This window comes from Mytilus californianus, unplaced genomic scaffold, assembly GCF_021869535.1.
Source record: "Mytilus californianus isolate M0D057914Y unplaced genomic scaffold, xbMytCali1.0.p SCAF_9, whole genome shotgun sequence".
In the NCBI taxonomy this organism is placed as follows: Eukaryota; Metazoa; Mollusca; class Bivalvia; order Mytilida; family Mytilidae; genus Mytilus; species Mytilus californianus.
In genome coordinates, this window is record NW_026262745.1 from 47,093,566 (window position 1) to 47,115,891 (window position 22,326).

Sequence of the window (22,326 nt, forward strand, 5' to 3'; positions counted from 1 at the left end):
GCATTGTGTACGGTATAAGTTTCATACCATTTGGTTGAGGCAAACTAAAGTTAGAAAACGGAAACAAAAATTTTGTGCTTGATCTTAGTTTTGTGGTAATGAATATTGTGTATAGGTTTCATAATGTTTGGTTGGGGCAAACTTAAGTTACAGAATGGAAACTAAAAATTTTGCAATCTTTCGATTTATAAAGGGGCATAACTCAATAATGGTTAAAGTGACACAACCCAAATTCAACTTGATCTGTGTTTTATCAGTGGAAGTCAAAATTAAACATTGCATTGTATAAAGCTTTGATTGTAGTTGATTCAACTATAATCATGGACAAAGGAAGATAACTCCAATTTTAAAAATTACTTGATATTTAGAAGAAAATAAAAATTTAGCAATTTTTCCATTTATAAAGGGGCATAACTCTAGAACGGTTAAAGTGACCCCACCAAAATTCAAACTTGATCTGTGTTTTGTGGTAATAAGCATTGTGTATAAGTTTCATAACATTTAGTTGAGGCAAACTTAAGTTAGAGAACGGAAACTAAAAATTTTGCAATTTTTCCATTTATGAAGGGGCATAACTCTAGAACGGTTAAAATGACGCCACCAAAATTCAAACTTGATCTGTGTTTTGTGGTAATAAGCATTGTGTATAAGTTTCATAACATTTGGTTGTGAGGCAAACTCAAGTTAGAGAACGGAAACCAATTTTGGGATGCACTGCTACGACGGGGGCATAAATATGTGCACATCATGTTAAACAGCATATGCATTTGTTTTTTAACATACAAAGTTAACCACTGCCAATGAAAATAGTATTATTAAATTTTCAAAACTAAATTATTTTGTTTACGTAGTCAACCAACTTTAAATAGAAAGCATTTATAACATCCATTTCTATCAATTTAACCCTATATTCCTGTGAATGGTTAAACATTTTTTTCAATATTCAAGACATGAAATTAAAAATTCTCAATGGACAGAGACATGAACATAACTTTGAAATAATAACAAGAGTGCACACGCTGAAATGTCTCGCCTTCTTTACTAATCATTGATATTATGTTGATAGTCCTAAATATAAAGCTTTACTACAACTATCACATAAACTTAACATGATCCAAGAAAATGAGATCAAGGTCATATAAACCAAACAAGAAATACATGTACACCTTACAATCATTCAATACACTAAATATAGTTGACCTATTGCTTATAAATTCTAAGATACAGACTTAACCAAGACAAAAGTGCACACACTGAAATGTCTCGCCTTCTTTACTAATCACTGATATTATGTTGATAGACCTAAATATAAAGCTTTATTACAACTGTCACATAAACTTAACATTAACCAAGAAAACTAAACATTGACCAATGAACCATGAAAATGAGGTCAAGGTCAGATGAACCATGCCAGGCAGGCATGTACAGTTCACAATTCTTCCATACAACAAATATAGTTGACCTATTGCTTATAGTTTAAGAAAAATCTGAACTTTTTTTTCAAGTAGTCACTGAACCATGAAAATGAGGTCAAGGACAATGGACATGTGACAGATGGAAACTTCGTAACATGAGGCATCTATATACAAAGTATGAAGCATCCAGGTCTTCCAACTTCTAAAATATAAAGCTTTTAAGAAGTTAGCTAACGCCGCCTCCGCCTGATCACTATCCCTATGTCGAGCTTTTTGCGACAAAAGTCGCAGGCTCGACGATAAAATGGGAAGGGGATAAATTTTCTGAGTAGGACAATGAAAAATATTGTAAGAACTCATATGTCTGATAACAGATTAATCAATACTCCTCTCATCTCAACAAATGTATTAAAACAGCTTTCTGCTTGAAAGTGCTGCAAGGTCATTTGAGACAAACAAGTTTAAACAGCAATAATGTGACAATGTGACAACTGGAAGACAATAGGTTCCAGTGTCAGTTTTGGTGGCAAGATGGCAGAGTTTTTATATACTTACAAATGGCCATCCTATAGTATGCTCAACTCTTCCAGGTCTGTGCTTTTCCGGATCAATTTCCCATAATTCCTTTAAACCTATACCATAAGACTGTGGTTCACAATCCTTTCTCAAATCAAATTTCTTATATAATTGTTTAGCTAATGCACCATGGCAACCTTCTCCAAATATTGTTATTTTGGCATGAAGCTCCATTCCTCTTTCAAATGTGTCCTGAAACATATGTTTAAAACTCAAAGTGAAAAGCTTAATGTTGCCTATGAGCATTTATTTATGAAATAACAATAAAATGTTATTATTTTTTTACAGTCTACAAATGCACAATTAATGGAATTATTGCAAAAAATCTGTATTTATGTAGGGCTGATTTGGTCTTCCTATTGAATATTATCCTAGTTAGCTATATACTATATTATAATATTCAACTTGGTATTCTGGTCTTGAAAAAGCAAAACATATTTGAACATCTGCTCAATACTGTAGACCTACTTTTGCACTTTGGACTAAAATTTTCTTCATGTCAGTTACATGACAAAGGAAATACATATGTTCCACTCTTAGGAAAGACATGTGCAACAGATAATTTAAAATCAATAAGACTGTAATGCTAATCCAGATAAAACTTGGTACTTCATATCAAAAAGCTGTGACAAATAGACAATGAGAAAATGTGACTAACATTTACTATTAAGATCAAATAAAAATTTGTTATTCCTAATAAAAGGACCCATTCACAGTATATAATTCAATACACATTATAAAAGAAAATTACACACACTTTCAAAACATACATCACATGCACTGATTATAAATAAATTGAAAATGGTATACTGTGTATAAAGATGGGTACCTTTATCATATTTATCTAATTTCATCTCTTCTTTGAGTGCATTACACTCAAAGCAGCTGACTCAATATCATTCCAATAGAAAATTGTCAGGAATATGACAGTTGTTTTCCATTCGTTTGATGTGATTGAGCTTTTGATTTTGCCATTTGATAAGGGACTTTTCGTTTTGAATTTTCCTTGGAGTTCGGTATTTTTTATATTTTTATGTTTTATAATGATATCTGACAATATATAACTTAATAGCTTTCACAATACAGATAAAACTTGGTATTGAATTTCGTGACACAGTTGCTACTAGTTGCTGATATACATGTATTTGTTTATCAAGAAGTTAAAATGGTACAAAACATCATGAACATAATTTAAATTTTATTGCTTACCTAAATAAAAGTCTATAATAAATTTTCATGAAGATGTGATTGTTACTATTGATAGATAAAATTAGAATGGAAACAGAGAATGTGTCAAAGAGATAACAACCCAACCAAAGAGCAGAAAACAGCCCAAAGCCTTCAACACAGCAAGAAAATGTATGAGACAGAAGAATGGCTAAATAATATTGAAGCTGAGTATGTCATTATCATGTTCTTGTCTTAAATATGGTGGACAGATTACCTAGTGTAAGTTTAATAACATATATGCTCAAAGTTCCTTTCATATGAGATGTCTTTACCTTAGGTGATCCATCTTTATATATTCCTACATCGTTTGTTGCTATTCCTTTTACACTGCCATCTTCATGAAATAATACCTGCAATACACAAAAAAAACACTGTAGATAAAAACATTTTACCTAGCTAGATAATAATTAATTCAAAAGTTCTTGCTTTTATCAGAATGTTTTTTTAAGTAAATGTAATACTACAGTTAGATAATATTGTGGATTCATTATTATTTGCTGGATACCAATTTTGTTGATTCCGTGGGTAAAGATAAACCATGACTTTAATGTTCAACAAAGTATACATTTTCAAGAGGCTTTAAGAATTTTGGCTAAACCCACAAAATCATATATCCAGGAAAATCCATTTTTTCCTCAATCCACCAAAAATTTGTACCCACAAAAATATGTGAATCCACAGTAATGTCAAATAATGAATCTTAAGGACCCAAGCATGTAAAGCATTGTAAAATGAAGTACTTTTTTTTTAACCTTCAAATAGCTTTCTCCAATGGTGTCATCCCTTTTCTAATAGTTTTTGTTCATTTCTTACTTGTAGGGTTTTCATGTTAAGAGCCACATTAAAGATTTTATATTGAATGACTACCTATTATTGTTTTTAGGAAACTAAAAAGTACATAAGGAATCTTAAGAAACCAGGAACATATATATGTTGAATATCAAATGCTTAAGGTTCAAGATGACTATAAATTGAAAGTTTTTGCATTTTTAAATTCAGTCAAGTTGTCTTTACTGAAAATTTTAACACAGATTCAAAGGATCAGCATATCCTTCCAACAAAAAGTAAAACAGTGTTAAAGAACCAATCTGTAAATAAATACTTTGTGTGTATACCTCACTAGAAGCATAACCAGGATAGATCTCTACACCAAATTCCTCTGCCTGCTGTCCTAACCATCCTACAACATTACCCAGACGTACCACATAATAACCATGGTATACATACCTCACTAGCAGCATAACCAGGATAGATCTCTACACCAAGTTCCTCTGCCTGCTGTCCTAACCATCGTACAACATTACCTAGACGTACTACATAATTACCATGGTATACATACCTCACTACCAGCATAACCAGGATAGATCTCTACACCAAGTTCCTCTGCCTGCTGTCCTAACCATCGTACAACATTACCTAGACGTACTACTTAATTACCATGGTATACATACCTCACTAGCAGCATAACCAGGATAGATCTCTACACCAAGTTCCTCTGCCTGCTGTCCTAACCATCGTGCAACATTACCTAGACGTACTACTTAATTACCATGGTATACATACCTCACTAGCAGCATAACCAGGATATATCTCTACACCAAGTTCCTCTACCTGTTGTCCTAACCATCGTACAACATTACCTAGACGTACCACATAATTACCATGGTATACATACCTCACTAGCAGCATAACCAGAATAAATCTCTACACCATCTTCTTCTGCTTGCTGTCCTAACCATCTTACAACATTACCCAGACGTACCACATAGTTACCATTGTATACATACCTCACTAGCAGCATAACCAGGATAGATCTCTACACCAAGTTCCTCTGCCTGCTGTCCTAACCATCATACAACATTACTTAGACATACAACATAATTACCATGGTATACATACCTCACTAGCAGCATAACCAGAATAGATCTCTACACCAAGTTCCTCTGCCTGCTGTCCTAACCATCGTACAACATTACCTAGACGTACTACATAATTACCATGGTATACATACCTCACTAGCAGCATTACCAGCATAGATCTCTACACCAAGTTCCTCTGCCTGCTGTACTAACCATCATACAACATTACCTAGACGTACTACATAATTACCACTGTATACATACCTCACTAGCAGCATAACCAGGATATATCTCTACACCAAGTTCCTCTGCCTGCTGCCCTAACCATCCTACAACATTACCTAGACGTACCACATAATTACCATGGTATACATACCTCACTAGCAGCATAACCAGGATAGATCTCTACACCAAGTTCTTCTGCCTGCTGTCCTAACCATCGTACAACATTACGTAGATGTACCACATAATTACCATGGTATACATACCTCACTAGCAGCATAACCAGAATAGATCTCTACACCAATTTCCTCTGCCTGCTGTCCTAACCATCGTACAACATTACCTAGACGTACTACATAATTACCACTTTATACATACCTCACTAGCAGCATAACCAGGATAGATCTCTACACCATCTTCTTCTGCCTGCTGTCCTAACCATCATACAACATTACGTAGATGTACCACATAATTACCATGGTATACATACCTCACTAGCAGAATAACCAGAATAGATCTCTACACCAATTTCCTCTGCCTGCTGTCCTAACCATCGTACAACATTACCTAGACGTACTACATAATTACCACTGTATACATACCTCACTAGCAGCATAACCAGGATAGATCTCTACACCAAGTTCTTCTGCCTGCTGTCCTAACCATCTTACAACATTACCCAGACGTACCACATAATTACCATGGTATACATACCTCACTAGCAGCATAACCAGGATAGATCTCTACACCAAGTTCCTCTGCCTGCTGTCCTAACCATCTTACAACATTACCTAGACGTACTACATAATTACCATGGTATACATACCTCACTAGCAGCATAACCAGAATAGATCTCTACACCAAGTTCCTCTGCCTGCTGTCCTAACCATCGTACAACATTACCTAGACGTACTACATAATTACCACTGTATACATACCTCACTAGCAGCATAACCAGGATAGATCTCTACACCAAGTTCTTCTGCCTGCTGTCCTAACCATCTTACAACATTACCCAGACGTACCACATAATTACCATGGTATACATACCTCACTAGCAGCATAACCAGGATAGATCTCTACACCAAGTTCCTCTGCCTGCTGTCCTAACCATCGTACAACATTACCCAGACGTACTACATAATTACCATGGTTATTCATTGGCATTCCTAAAACATAAATTCTTTGTAAAATAACTTATAACAATCATATAAACAACTGTATTCATGGTGTTAGTGCATAATTTAAGAATTGAATGCTTCCTTTTGTAATTTAAAGAGGAAGTGATTCATACTTAAAATGTGTGCATGACCAATGCTGTTACAACCCTATAAAATTACAAAAAGAAGCATTCAAATCTTATAATTATATTTTAAGCTACAACCATGAAATAATGAGTTATAGCAAATTTTTGTTTGTTCTCCTATGCATTATTGTGACATTGTCATTATATTTAGAAGCATGTGCTGTCATGAATGTTGAATTTTATTGAGATATACAATTTGATTATCAAAAGTATGGATTCTTATAAAACATAAAATTAATGTAATAATTCATGGATATCAAAGAAACAAGCTATTACTCCAATGTACATAAATTAAATGCATTTTCAAAATAAATGAGTATGTGTAAGTTACCAATGCCAAGTTGAAAAACTATACCTCTAATTTGAAAGTCACTTAAGGCATTATATTCTAAAACTGAAATGTCTGATCAATTTAAACAAAAATACCAGTCATAATGTTCATTGATTAGGTTATTACCAACTGGGCATACAATGTACAGTATATTAACTTTGAGTATTTTCATCAACTTATTAATTGTTTATCAAAATATGTGACCTTACTGATCAAAAGCATGTTAATCCTCATGACTTAGTCTGTTGAAATATTGCAAATGGTTAACTTCCTGTGATGTGAAAAGTATAATTTCAGAATCTAATTCAGTGAAGACACAATATCTTAACTGCTTAACTTATAATCCTTACCACCATTTTTTTTACCCATTGTGAAGTTGTTAAATATGGATAGTATGGAAAAGTTGTACCTTGTGATTCTAACAGTCATGGTTTTGAATTTTTTAACAGTTTTTTTGTTAATTCAGATAGGACTCAATTGCCTGTTAAGTTTTTGATTGTAATTTCCATCTTTGCATCACAACATGACATGTTCACCAAAGTTACATTTATAGGTTATTTAGGGGGGTCTTATAAATCCATAAAATGTTGTGAGTCAATATAATTCTTCAGTATAGTTACCTGGGAATACTGGTATAGGTATTGTTTTATTCTCTGTTAAGAAATAAAATTTATCTTCTGTTACTGGTGTCTTTAAGGGTGCCTACAAAAACATCAATATATGTTGCACTAAATTATTAATTACAATACACAAATGGGTATATCAATCTGATATCTAGATCTCTCATTCTGCTCTGTTATTCTGGAAGCCCCTGTGGGCGACTTACAAAAAATTGAAGGACAATAATAAATCTCATTTATGGCTGACAAATTCATGAAATTTGTCAGTTAAATAGCTAATAAAGGATGTTCGCTAGTTTTTGTTTCTATTTTTTTGTCAGATATTCTGAATTCTCTGGTTTTACCCATGTGGTGCCATTGTAACATTTTGCCCGCTAACCCCTACTTTTCTTTTTGTCAAAATATTACATATACATTTTTCATTAATTTAAGATTTTTTTTTTCATATAAATAATAAAATCTTTGTTATGCCAAACAACAAATTCAGCATGAAAAAATCAAAATTGGATCTCCATAATTGTATGAAAATTATGCTGAAAAAAAACCAAGGATTCCCATTTTTTTTCTTTTGCAATCAATTGTGAACAGCTCCAAGCAATTTATGTCAAAACTGCAAGAAAAATCAACAATAGATTTCAAAATTTATGATATGTTTTTTTTTAAATTTCAAATTCTGTGTTTTTATCTCTACAAACTAAAATATCTTGTGTAGTACGTCATGAGTATAGGTTTTCTTTGCATATTTTGAATGCAAATACCCAAAATTGACTTTCGTAAAAATATAAAGTAGCACCAAGGAAAGACCTGTTCTAAAAATATAATAAAGTCACCATCCTTGTTTTCAAGTTAGAGTCCTTGCACAATTCACATTATCAATAAAAAAATCTCAAATTTAATTTGTGACTAGAAAGAAAACTTAACAATTGGAATAGAATAAAATAAGGAAACTGTCATAAGCAAAAAAGGAAAAATGGGAGAATCATACATATCACATAGATAATTTTACAAAACAGTCTTTATGTTTTTCATTGTCATTTTGCTTAGTGTTTTCTGTTACCTATTCTAACATTGTATTCGAACTTCTTTTGAACTGAGTTTTACTGTGAGCTGGTTTATTCAACTTTGGCTAGAGGTATAGGGGAGGGTTGAGATCTCACAAAACAAGTTTTACCCTGCCACATTCATGCGCCTGTCCCAAATTACTCTTATTTTTTCTAATTTTGGTTCATTTGTATGTTTCGGGGTTTATTGTGGCGTCCATTTCGCTGAATTAGTATACATTATTGTTAAGGGGCCAGCTGAAGCCCACCTTTGGGTGCTGGATTATCTCGCTGCGTTGAAGACCCATTGGTGGCCTTGGGGAGTTTTCTGTTCTTTGGTAGGGTTTTTGTCTCTTTGACACATTCCCTGTTTAGTACCATTCTCTTTTCTATTTGGTAAAAATATATTATTATCTTTTTTATGTATTCGGAGAATATAGTAATTCCCATTAAATTTCTTCATTTACTAAATAAATTTCATTACGTCATCAAAAATTGCCAATTTCAGTAAACATCTTGACCAATCCTTTGCATTAAATTTCAATTTAAATTAGTAGATAACTTATACACTAACGGATTTTAAGAGTGTGCTGTCCATCAAAGAATTAAAAAGAAAAATACCTTACAATATTTTATTAAAACAAGAAGAAGCAATTTTCAATATATTACTAGATGAAAATAATATTATTGTATTTATAACAAGTGAAACTGCGAGCGACTGCTCACTGATGATACCCCTGCCGCAATTTTCAACTACTTGGATGTCATGTGTAAAATGATGTAAGTGTTCGGTATAAAACAGGAAGTTGTTGAGTGATGAATCAAACGGATAGCTGACTTATATAAACCATGAAACCAAATTTCAGAAATCCTTATGATGTAGTTCCTGAGAAAGGTGCGACAAAAAATATTCATGGGACGGACGGACTAACAGACAGAGGTAAACCAGTATACCCCCACTTTTTTAAAGCGGGGGTATAATTAGAGAATAATTACTTCTACTTCAATTGAACTTTAGTGGATAGTTGTCTCATTGGCAATCATACCAGACAAACGGTATTTTTATTGTGTAACATTTTTGTTGATCATGAATTACATTATCTACTCTAGAACAAAGATAGTATTAAAAGTTTATCTGGCTTCTCAGCTACTACTTACTCCTTTTTCTTTCCAGTCAGGAAAAAGTTCACTTAGAGCTGTCGGTTCTATACATGCTCCAGATAGTGTATGTGCTCCTGAAAATGTATGCGCAACAGAATGTAAATGATATATTGTTTCATGCATTCAGACTCCTTCCTAAAATATTAGGGTCTATTGGTCAAGATCTTTTTGGATTTTTTTTAGTCACAATCCTTAAAATATTGTATTTTCACCCTGTCCAGTTCTGGTATTATAAAAATCTTTCACTCATGAAATCAGAACTTTCAACATTTGACTCGGTTGCAGAGTGGTCTAAGTAGTCACATAACACATGTGGGAGGTGCATTATACATGTACTCAAATCTTAATTGACTAGGATTGTCAGCTTTCCTGATGATGTTTGGTGGTTCTCTGTTTGGCACTCCTGTGGGAGGTCCATTATACATGTACTCAAATCTTAACTGACTAGGATTGTCAGCTTTCCTGATGATGTTTGGTGGTTCTCTCTATGACACTCCTGTGGGAGGTCCATTATATACATGTACCCCAATCTTAATTGACTAGGATTGTCAGCTTTCCTGATGATGTTTGGTGGTTCTCTCTATGACACTCCTGTGGGAGGTCCATTATATACATGTACCCCAATCTTAATTGACTAGTATTGTCAGTTTTCCTGTCGAGGGTTGGTGGTTCTCTCTGACACTCCTGTTGGAGGTCCATTATATACATGTACTCCAATCTTAATTGACTAGGATTGTCAGCTTTCCTGTCGAAGGTTGGTGGTTCTCTCTATGACACTCCTGTGGGAGGTCCATTATATACATGTACCCCAATCTTAATTGACTAGGATTGTCAGCTTTCCTGCCGAGGGTTGGTGGTTCTCTCTATGACACTCCTGTGGGAGGTCAATTATATACATGTACTCCAATCTTAATTGACTAGGATTGTCAGCTTTCCTGATGATGTTTGGTGGTTCTCTCTATGACACTCCTGTGGGAGGTCCATTATATACATGTACCCCAATCTTAATTGACTAGGATTGTCAGCTTTCCTGATGATGTTTGGTGGTTCTCTCTATGACACTCCTGTGGGAGGTCCATTATATACATGTACCCCAATCTTAATTGACTAGGATTGTCAGCTTTCCTGATGATGTTTGGTGGTTCTCTCTATGACACTCCTGTGGGAGGTCCATTTTATACATGTACTCCAATCTTAATTGACTAGGATTGTCAGCTTTCCTGTCGAGGGTTGGTGGTTCTCTCTATGACACTCCTGTGGGAGGTCCATTATTCATGTACTCCAATCTTAATTGACTAGGATTGTCAGCTTTCCTGATGATGTTTGGTGGTTCTCTCCTTGGCACTACTGTGGGAGGTCCATTATATACATGTACTCCAATCTTAATTGACTAGGATTGTCAGTTTTCCTGTCGAGGGTTGGTGGTTCTCTCTTTGACATGACAGTTGGATGGCCATTATTCATGTACTCCAATCTTAATTGACTAGGATTGTCAGTTTTCCTGCTGAAGGTGGTTTGTTCTCTCTATGACACTCCTGCTTCCTCCACCAATAACATCTGACTGCCATGATATAACCAATAGTACTGAAACTTGGATTAAACATCAATAAAATGCTTCGTTGAGCGCAGCCTGATACAACCTCAGAGGTCGAACCCTGAACAGTTGGGGCAAATTTGGACACAATATTCACGCTTGATACTGTCTGAATTTGGATTGTGATCAAATTTTTGACATAATATAGGTTTCTGACACAAAATAAATGTGGTCAAAGATCTTATAAATCCATTGCGCAATACTATGCAATTGAAGATTTCTTCTTGAAACCTTTCAAAAATTTAAAAAAAAATATGAATCCCTTTAAAAATTGGGAAAAAATCCCCCCCCCCTCCAACTTTTTGAAACCCCCCTTGGAGCAATAACCCCAAAACTCAATCCCAGCCTTTCCTTTGTAGCATGGATCCTTGTAGTACAATTTCAGAGAGATCCATAAACTTACACACAAGTTATTGTCTGGAAACTAGAAAAATGCCTGTTTTTGGCCCTTTTTTTGGCCCCTAATTCCTACATGTTTAGGGCAATTAACCCCAAACTCAATCCCAGCCTTCCCTTTGTTATATGGAACCTTGTGGTACAATGTCAGAGAGATCCATACACTTACACACAAGTAATTGTCTGGAAACTAGAAAAATGCTTGTTTTTGGCCCCTTTTTTGGCCCTTAATTCCTAAACTGTTGGCCCCATAACCCCTAAAATGAATCCATACCTTCTACTTGTGGTATTAAACATTGTGGTACAATTTCAGAGCAATCCAAATACTTATACACAAGTTATTATCCTGAAACTAGAAAAATGCTTGTTTTGGGCCCCTAATTCCTAAACGGTTAGAACCATCATCCCCAAAATCGATCCCAAACTTCCTTTTGTGGTATTGAACCTTCTTAAAAAATTTCATAGAGATCCATTCACTAAAACTAAAGTTATTGTCCGGAAACCAATGTGTCTTCGGAAGACGACATCATATACCATTATACGATCCCAAAATTTTTTTGCAGTCGTATAAAAATCAATCAATCAAAATTCCCCCCCCCCCCCATTTGCAATTTTTGATATATACAAAGTGGGGATGCTTTAAAGTATTTTTGATATATATCATGAATATATTGCAAATTTTAATGAAAGTTATGGGTCAACAAAATATTAATAGTTTGGTGAAAAGTTTTTGAAGAAATTCTCATAGAACAGTTAATTTTTAACTGTTATTACACTGTATGATAGTGTCTGCACTAAAAAAATTACAGTTGGTTGGGATAGCCTTTACTCAGGCTTTTTGTATAAAAATTTGCCTAATTTTTAGGGATGTCTAAATCTAAGTATTTCACAAAAGTCTGGTATCAAAAGACAAAGCCTGAATCAAAGATATCTTGGTCTATACTTTGGGGGAAGGAGGTACACAATCTTCCCAACCTTAACATTCATTTTCTAATATCTGCCATGTCTGTTATTTCTTAACCCATTTTCTCCTTATTCTTAATACATTTTCATTATTTTATTTTATAGCCATGATAGCTTAAGTATGTAATCTTCTGACGTTTCAGTCTTGTTGAAATCTCTTTCTGGAATTATTTCCAAAACATTTGATACAAGTGGAAAATATCAATGAATTTATAAAATATTATAATCAAACTTAACTCTGTGAAAAAATTGTGTATTTACAATAAATAGTTTTTGAGTAATAAAATTTTCAAATTTTATTACCAATTAATCAAGTCAATCTCATTAGCCGAAATGTTGAGAAAATTGGTGAGGGGTACAAGAAATTATTTTACCAGAAACATGTACATCCCATATCAATTTTTTCTTTTCACATTTCTTAGATATGTATTTTTTCAATCATTTATAACAAAGAAGTTTAAATAATATGCTTTTTGGTAAAAAAAAAGAGAAAAATCTCAAATTAAAAAAATTGACAGCATGGTAAATTTGACACGAAAAAGCAACAAAATTTTATAAAACTTTCTTATATTAACACCTACCTATAGTTTTTTTAAGTTAAATTTATTCAGATTGGTCCACTTCATCTTTATTGAAAGAATGAAAAAAAGTTTAATTGTGAAACTGTGTGATTTTTTTCATGATAATAGCCCAAAAATGGGTAAAAATTGATAAAAAATGGGAAAATCATCAGAATTGGGTACTTTCAAATGGCTGTAGCAAAAAAAGAAGTGCACCACCATATGATTGTTTCTTCACCAATCAATTTTTTACAGTCATATAAACCCAAAAATCAGGTTAAGAAAAAAAGTTTATTTCTAGAAATTTTTGGCTCCTCTGAGGTGTACATCCTTAACCACATGTCCTCAAAAATTCAATCCTCCGACAGTCAAAACAATTTCTCTGAACACTTGAAACATATAACATGTTCATAATTAAAGAGTTGTTTCATAAGTACATCCTAAACTACATATACAGTAATAAGACTTTTCTGGTGATATAAAATTTGGTTCAATACAATTAAGACACATTTTATTCTTAATTACCTATGTTGACCAGCCTATCTTATTATACCTACCTATTTCAGGAGCTTTTTCGACTAAGCAAACCCTGAGTTCCTTTTCTTGTTCGTTTGCCAACTGTTTCAAACGACAAGCAGCAGACAGGCCTGCTGGACCGCCCCCAACAATCACAACATCTGCCACATCTTCATATCGTGTCATGTCTATATCTGTTAAACATAAATATTTTCAAATGACATCTTTAACAATTGGGATTTCAAACAAGAGTGCACACACTGAAATGTCTCGCCTTCTTTACTAATCACTGATATTATGTTGATAGTCCTAAATATAAAGTTTTATTACAACTGTCACATAAACTTAACATTAACCAAGAAAACTAAACATTGACCAATGAACCATGAAAATGAGGTCAAGATCAGATGAACCATGCCAGGCAGGCATGTACAGCTAACAATTCTTCCATACAACAAATATAGTTGACCTATTGCTTATAGTTTAAGAAAAACAAACCAAAACACAAAAACTTAACACTGAACAATGAACTGTGAAAATGAGATCAAGGTCAAATAAAACCTGCGCGACTGACATATAGATCACAAAATATTTCCATACACCAAATATAGTTGACCTATTGCATATAGTATTAGAAAAAAAAGACCAAAACTCAAAATCTTAACTTTGACCACTGAACCATGAAAATGAGGTCAAGGTCAAATGACACCTGCCAGCTAGACATGTACACCTTACAATCATTCCATACACCAAATATAGTAGACCTATTGCATACAGTATAAGAAAAACAGACCAAAACACAAAAACTTAACTATAACCACTGAACCATGAAAATGAGGTCAAGGTCAAATGACACCTGCCAGTTGGACATGTACACCTTACAGTCCTTCCCTACACGGAATATACTAGACCTATTGCTTATAGTATCTGAGATATGGACTTGACCACCAAAACTTAACCTTGTTCACTGATCCATCAAATGAGATCGAGGTCAAGTGAAAACTGTCTGACGGGCATGAGGACCTTGCAAGGTACGCACATACCAAATATAGTTAACCTACTACTTATAATAAGAGAGAATTTAACATTACAAAAAATGTTAACTTTTTTTTCAAGTAGTCACTGAACCATGAAAATGAGGTCAAGGACATTGGAAATGTGACTGACGGAAACTTCGTAACATGAGGCATCCTTATACAAAGTATGAAGCATCCAGGTCTTCCACCTTCTAAAATATAAAGCTTTTAAGAAGTTAGCTAACGCCGCCGCAGGATCACTATCCCTATGTCGAGCTTTCTGCGACAAAAGTCGCAGGCTGGACAAAAACAATACAAATCTTTAGGTGTATTACGATGAAAGATATTGTTTTTCCAGTTATTTAAGGTAATTAAGCTATGCGGTACGGGTTTCACTCATTGTTTAAGGTTGGATTGTGACCTATTAAGTCATGATAGTTGCTTACTTCTACATCAGAGAGTTGTCTCATTGGCAATCATACCAGATATTCTTATGTATTATTTTTCTGTCTTTCACTTATTACTTTTCTATGATTGATACATGTATTAAAAATATATGTTAATAAATCAATCTAAAATGAAAGAGTAAGGATCTTTCAGGGAAAAACTCTGTGGTAAAAAAACATGTAGTCATCATGGTCAGGTAGTGAACATTGCTTTAATAACAGTTGAAATCTTCTTAAAAATTAATACAGTACATGTATGCTGTAAATCTCAAAACCTACCTTTCCATCGTGGATCTTGTTCCCTAGAGTGTATAGTGTAATGTGTTGTTATCTTCGTTGAATACAGTCTGCCATATTTACAGTGGGACAGGAAATGTGACACTGAAACAATAATCATCATTATTGTTGTACATTTGTAGATGGTGCAATTTTCCAAATTATTAATGTTTCCAAGGGGCATGTATACTCTTTTAAAAATATTTGATCGGCACTGATTTTCAAACATATATATATAGACATTGCTTATATAAGCCTATGATATAAGTTTCAAAAAACTCTTTCAAGAATTGTACACATGAGAGCCCTAATGTTGCAATTTTCCAAATTATTAATGTTTCCAAGAGGCATAACTCTTTTTAAAAAAAATGGATCCTCACTGATTTTCGAAATCTTCAAAGACATTGCTAATATTAACCTATGGTATAAGTTTCATAAAAATCTAACAAGAATTCTACAAATGAGAGCACTAATGATGCAATTTTCCATATAATTGATGTTTCCAAGGGCATTACTCTTTTAAAAATACTTCTTTGGCACTGATTTTCGAACTCATCCAAGACATTGTTGATATTTAAGAATTGAATGCTTCTTTTTGTAAATTTATTGGGGTGTAAAAGCGTTGACTGAAGTACATTTTGTATTATGCCCGGAAGCACTTCATTTTAAAAATGTGCACTCCTATAAAATTACTATAAGAAGCATTCAATACTTATAATTACATTTTTTTGCTAGGATCATGAAAACACAGTTTCTATCAAGTTTTTCTTTTATTTACCTGTGCATTTTATTGTGGAAGCTTGTGTCATCATGAATGTTACTACTCACCAGATTTCATTTTGAAATGAAGGTTAATTTCAGGATGACGCGAGATTGCTGTTAGCCAATAAAAATAATGTATTATAATGAAACATGCATGCACCTGTCCTAAGTCAGGAATCTGATGTTCAGTAGTTGTCATTTGTTGATGTGGTTCATACATGTAAGTGTTTTGTTTCTCGTTTTTTTATATAGATTAGACCATTGGTTTTCCCGTTTGAATGGTTTTACTCTAGTAATTTTTGGGGCTCTTTATAGCTTGCTGTTCGGTGTGAACCAAGGCTCCGTGTTGAAGACCTTACTTTGACCTATAATGGTTTACTTTTATAAAGAGTTGTCTCATTGGCACTCATACCACATCTTCTTATATCTATGTAATGTAATGATAAACATATGGTATAAGTTTCATGAAAATCTGGCAAGAATTGTACAAACAATGCAATTTTCATATAGTTGATTTTTCCAAGGGACATTCCTCTTTTAAACATGTTAAAAATACTTGATTGGCCATGATTTTCGAACTCGTCCAAGACATTGCTGATATAACATGTATAAACCTATGATATAAGTTTCATGAAAATCTGGCAAGAATTGTACATGTGAGAGCCCTTACAAGACCGTACAGACGTTCAGTATTTTTATATCCCTTGCAATGCATTGCGCGGGGGACAAAAATGATATAAATGTAAATGCATTGCCACATTTTTACATGTAAGTTCCTTGCTACATGTGTTAATGACCTGAGTATTATCCAGGGCAGTAAATACTACCAGTAATCATGTAATTAACAGGGCAGTATCTACTGAACCTTCCATGTAGCATATATATATAGGACTCTAAAGTGCGATGGTCACGCTAAAGTGTGATGGTTGTTTGTTTTTTAAGTGCTATCAGATAACATGCTAAAGTCTGATGGTATGACACTCTAAAGTCTGATGGTGTTACGAGAATGTAGTTCAGGTAATGGTTTTTGTTTGTTGCTGAGTTTCTATTACTTTTTCGTTTATTGTTTTATTTATACATCAAGTCGTAGTCTTTCTTTTTTGAATTGTTTTACACTGGTCATTGTATAGATCCTATATAGCTTGTTACATGTATATGTGGCATGGGCCAAGGCTCATGAGGCTTTACATTGAAGGCCGTATGATTATTAGTTGCATACATGAACAACATTTGGGGTTGGATGAATAGTTCATACTACATCTTCATATTTTTATTTACAGTACGATAGTTGTCCAAAAAGTGTAATGGTTACATTGCAGTAGTTATAGTATATCCGGAATTTAGTGGTAGTCGTTTGTTGGTATATTTCATATTTGCTGTTCTTTATTGTTTTGTATTTAAATCAGGTTGTTATTTTTACTCGTTTGAATTTTTTTACACTGGTTGTTTTGAGGCCCTTTTGGTTTTAATGGAATACTATGCAGTGTAAGTCAATGCTCCCCGTTAACATGGTTAAAGGTCATACTATAGCCTAAACATGCTAAAGTTGCATACATTAATGTTATTAGGTGTTGGATAGTGAGTTCATCTGTTGTCTTATTGGCAATCATATGATGATACTACACATTTGTTCGTTAGGTTGCTGTCTAGTTGACGTATATTCATTGTTTAACAGAAAATAACAAACCCAATTGTAATTTTTTTTTATAGAATTATTCAATTAGAAAGTAAAAAGAAAGACTTTTTCGCACCCCAGCTGTTTTGATTAAATTTCTTTTTACAATTTTACATTTTAAGATAACCTCTTCCAGCATCGACTAGAAATGTTCCAGATTGTGATCATTTGTTTCTCTCTTTAATTTCTTGTGTAAGAAAAACACTTAATCTGGACAAACATTCTCGTCAGAATGCTGTTTAACGTTGCTAACGTCAATACTTTTGTGGAAAAACACACTTTAGCATGTTCAAATGAATAACACAGACCATCGCACTTTAGCGTATCAAACCATCCCACTTTAATGTAGGCCATCGCATTTTAGTGTCCCTATCTCACTTTAGAGTCCTACATATATATTCCCGTTTTCCTTACACCATCATGACCATAACTATCAAATGACAAAACAGATTGCTCAAATTTTTCTAGCTGGTGAAAGGCATGTCCAAATTAAGTGAGAAGAGATAGTTGAAACCAAAAACCAACTGTCAAACAAAGCACACAATATCATGGCCAATGGAAATTAGACAAAGATGATTGCCCCTGAAGAAGGCTTGAATGTTAATCAGTAAACATAAGATTTGGTACATTACAGTTAGAAGACACATTTGATGCACACACATACTACAGTATTCATCATGTGAAAAATTATTAGGTGTTAAAATTAACAGCACACTTAGCTGGACAAATCAAATTGATCAAATTTGTGCTAGCATTTCATCAAGAATATACCTTCTTTCTAAATTAAAGAAATTTTTAGATATTAATGCCAGGAAAGCATACTATAATGGGTATATTCTGCCGCTCATCGATTACTGCTGTATTGTTTGGGGAGAATGTAAAAATGAAGGGATGGTAAGAATATTAAAACTTCAAAAAAGAGCAGCAAGATTAATTCTTGATGCAGACCCTTTATTCCCATCAGCCCCCTTATTTAAAGAACTTGGATGGATGACAGTTGAAAACAGAATCAAATACCACAAATATTTACTGCTACATAAATGTATGCGGAAAGAAGCACCACAGTACCTACTTCAAAAGTTTCAACTTATATCTGTTAATAATCCTTATGCTTTAAGGGGTGTCACTCAAGGTAATTTGATAGTTCCTAAGCCAAAAACTGAACTGTTTAAAAAATCTTTTGCTTATTCTGGATCAGTTTTATGGAACGGACTACCATATGAAATGCGTAAAGTGCAAAACACTTTTTCTTTTAAACAAATTATAAAACAATACTTGAGACAGTCCCAATATTCAGTCTTGAAATGATTGCAACTATTACTCTTTTTTTTAGAATGTATGATTTTGATTTGTATATAATATCTATTCACTACATGCAATCTGTAACTGTTTTATATGTTCTAATTATGGTACATGTATATTGAACTATCATGATTATACGATTGTGTTAATATGTTGTATGTTTGCTTTTTTGACTTTTATTATTATTTTTTACATGTATTGTATATGAGGGCCTCAGGGAAGATTAGTAATTGTAACTAACTGTGTTTACCCTCTTTAAATAAAGAATTTATTATTATTATATTATTATTATTATACAGTAGTCTGGTATATTCTTTCATGTAGGTTTCCTTTCAAATTTCATAACCAAATTTTTGCAAAGCTAACATTAAAATGTGAAAAAATAGATAAATACATAAATATTACATTGTTTTTTAAAGTCCAATAGCATATATATACATTTATCTTACCTGCTATATATTTCTAGGAATATGATTGGTTAAAAGCAACAGCATGGAGACCGTGTATATTTCATATTGGGTTAGAAGGCAGGGCTTATTTCAATACACAGTTAGTGGTGTTACGTCCCTTTATAAAAACAACACAGTGTTGAGGAAAAATCTTAAGGTTTCAGCAGACGAAGAAATTAATAAAACACATTTAAAGCTAACAAGTCGTTATTGTTGGCATTTGTTTTTGTATAGACCAATGGAAGTAGGTTCTTAATACCAGTCAGGGGACTTATTGAGATAAGTGATTTTTAAATCACTTATTTAAGTAGCAAATTCGAAGTTTTGTCACAAATTGTGATTTTGTAGTTTTAGCAAAATTTTAAACACATACACATGTAGGTTTAGATAATATCTTTTCATTAGTAAAATTGAAAAAAATAAACTTTTTGCTTCTTTTACATGTTTTAAGCAGCAAGGTTTATGCCTTTGATGCAATCATTTAGCTGCAAATTCTATTTTAGTTGAAAAAATGCTCTAAAAATGGCTTTACATAATGAACTGATACTTTCTTAACAGATTTTTCCCAGCAGTGGGAGTATTTTTCCTGTAAAATTCAAGGTTTCATCTTATAGATTATGTAATAAAATTCTACTGTTCGCGATCAAAATTTCACTGTTCAGGGGTGTTGAAATTAGTGGGGGGTTATTAAAATGATACTTAAAGAAGTGATTTTTTGGAAGGAAATTGAGGTATGATACTTAAACAAGTGATTTTTATGTCATTATCCTAGATTAAGTACAAGGTCATCACCTGACATGACCCGGTCATCCTATCAACACAGATGTTGGTTCTGATAATTTTAGCAACATAATTAGTCCCTATATCATTAGTATTCTTTATTTAAAGGTACAATAAAATTAAATCACTTAGTCTAGTGATTAATTTGTTCTACTTCAATAGGTGATTATTAAAGAAAGACAACTCTTACTTCCAACCTTTATGGACATAATGTTACGTGAATCAGTGATTAAGGGAAGTCACTCATTAAAGTAAGTCCCATGACTGACTTTGGCGACATTGAAGACTTGATCACTTTGATAGGCCACTAGTCTAAATACCACATGTTTAGATAGTCGGTAAGATTAATTAATTCTTTACATAGTGTGCTAGTGACCTAATATGATATATATGGCGTCAGTAAATTCCATATGGGGATTTGAGCTTGGCTCTTATCCCATATGGAATTTTACTGACCCCATATATATCGTATTAGGTCACTAGCACACTATGTAACTAATAGTATGTAATCATTTGAACTTTATATTGGGATGAAGTCCCCAATAACAGTAAGAAAATCAATAAAACGAAAAATCAATATAAAAACTCATTACTAATGAACTCAAAATCATTTTTTCCTAACTTTTTCAGTTTCCAATATTTGCGCAGAAACCTGTTCTGGTATTGTTTGTGTATATATGAATTTGTGTTAAATATAGGAAGGAGCATCAAACTATTTACCACCAATTTGTTGCATTTGATCAAACCAAAAGAATATTGCCAGTTAAACAATGAAAATAAAATCATCATAATTGTTAGTATAATAGTACCAGATGAGAACGACCACTTTGCATTAATTCTATTAGTGTACATAAATCAAAGCACTGTAAGCGCTGTAGGCAGTTAACCAAAAACCAAGGCAAACGTAATTATGAAAACTGTGGCAGTGTTGCTTCAATTTTTTTTTAAGATTTGAAAGAACAAGAATTTAACCATGTTAACATTCGTACGTATATATGTATATTGTACATTTATGTTCATTAAATGAATTGGTTATTAAGGCAAATTAATTAATATTTCATCAAGGTTTTCAAAAGAAACTGATCATATATCAAAGTAAATGACCCCCATCTTCACCCCCAAGTGCATGATGTTACTCCACACCAAGTTTGGAATAAAATGACAGGTGATTATAAAACAGTTGGTCAAACATTCTTGGGCTTTACACTGCTTGAAAGATTTATATGTTTTCTTTAAAATGAGCCATAAATGAAAATTATTATAGGACCAGAAATAATTTAATAAATAATTAAAGTAAATTCAATTAACCTAGACTCATTTTTTGCATCCATTAAATTTTATAATAAACAAGAAATAATTGTAACAGGATGCCGTTACGAAGTCTCCCAAACAAAGCCCCCATAATTCGTCATTCCCATGGTCTCCTGACATTGGGCAAAGTCTAGTTCATATTGGTTTGGTCTAGTAAAGTGATATGCATATGTGACACCTAGGAGATTGACCCTGTATGTCATTCAAATCTTTTTGAAATGATGAACAGGAATAAATATGGTTTAGGTGTGGGTTCTCGACCGTTTCCAAGTTTTCAAACAGGAGGGGGTGGGGTGACCCCAGGGACTCCATAAATATTTCATTTGATTTGTTATATTGTCCCATACATGAATATATATGGTTTAGGGGTGGGGATCTTAACTGTTTACAAGTTCTCAAACAAGAGGGGGTGGGGTGTCCCCATGGACTCCCCTATATTTCATTTGATTTGTTTTATTGTCCTATACACGAATATATATGGTTTAGGGGTGGGGATCTCGACCATTTCCCAGTTCTAAAA

At 33.3% G+C, this 22,326-nt stretch overlaps 1 protein-coding gene across 1 annotated transcript in view; it reads right to left on the reverse strand.

The window, feature by feature from the left end:
• LOC127713931 (electron transfer flavoprotein-ubiquinone oxidoreductase, mitochondrial-like) overlaps window positions 1-22,326 on the reverse strand; it is a 38,681-nt gene that overhangs the window by 8,564 nt on the left and 7,791 nt on the right. The window contains exons 2-8 of the mRNA XM_052219887.1: window positions 15,531-15,632; window positions 13,831-13,983; window positions 9,758-9,834; window positions 7,560-7,641; window positions 6,353-6,471; window positions 3,494-3,571; window positions 1,971-2,183 (exon numbers count right to left, since the gene is read on the reverse strand). Of these exons, the coding sequence (XP_052075847.1) occupies window positions 1,971-2,183; window positions 3,494-3,571; window positions 6,353-6,471; window positions 7,560-7,641; window positions 9,758-9,834; window positions 13,831-13,983; window positions 15,531-15,632 (824 nt within the window). The remainder of the gene's footprint in view (window positions 1-1,970; window positions 2,184-3,493; window positions 3,572-6,352; window positions 6,472-7,559; window positions 7,642-9,757; window positions 9,835-13,830; window positions 13,984-15,530; window positions 15,633-22,326) is intronic.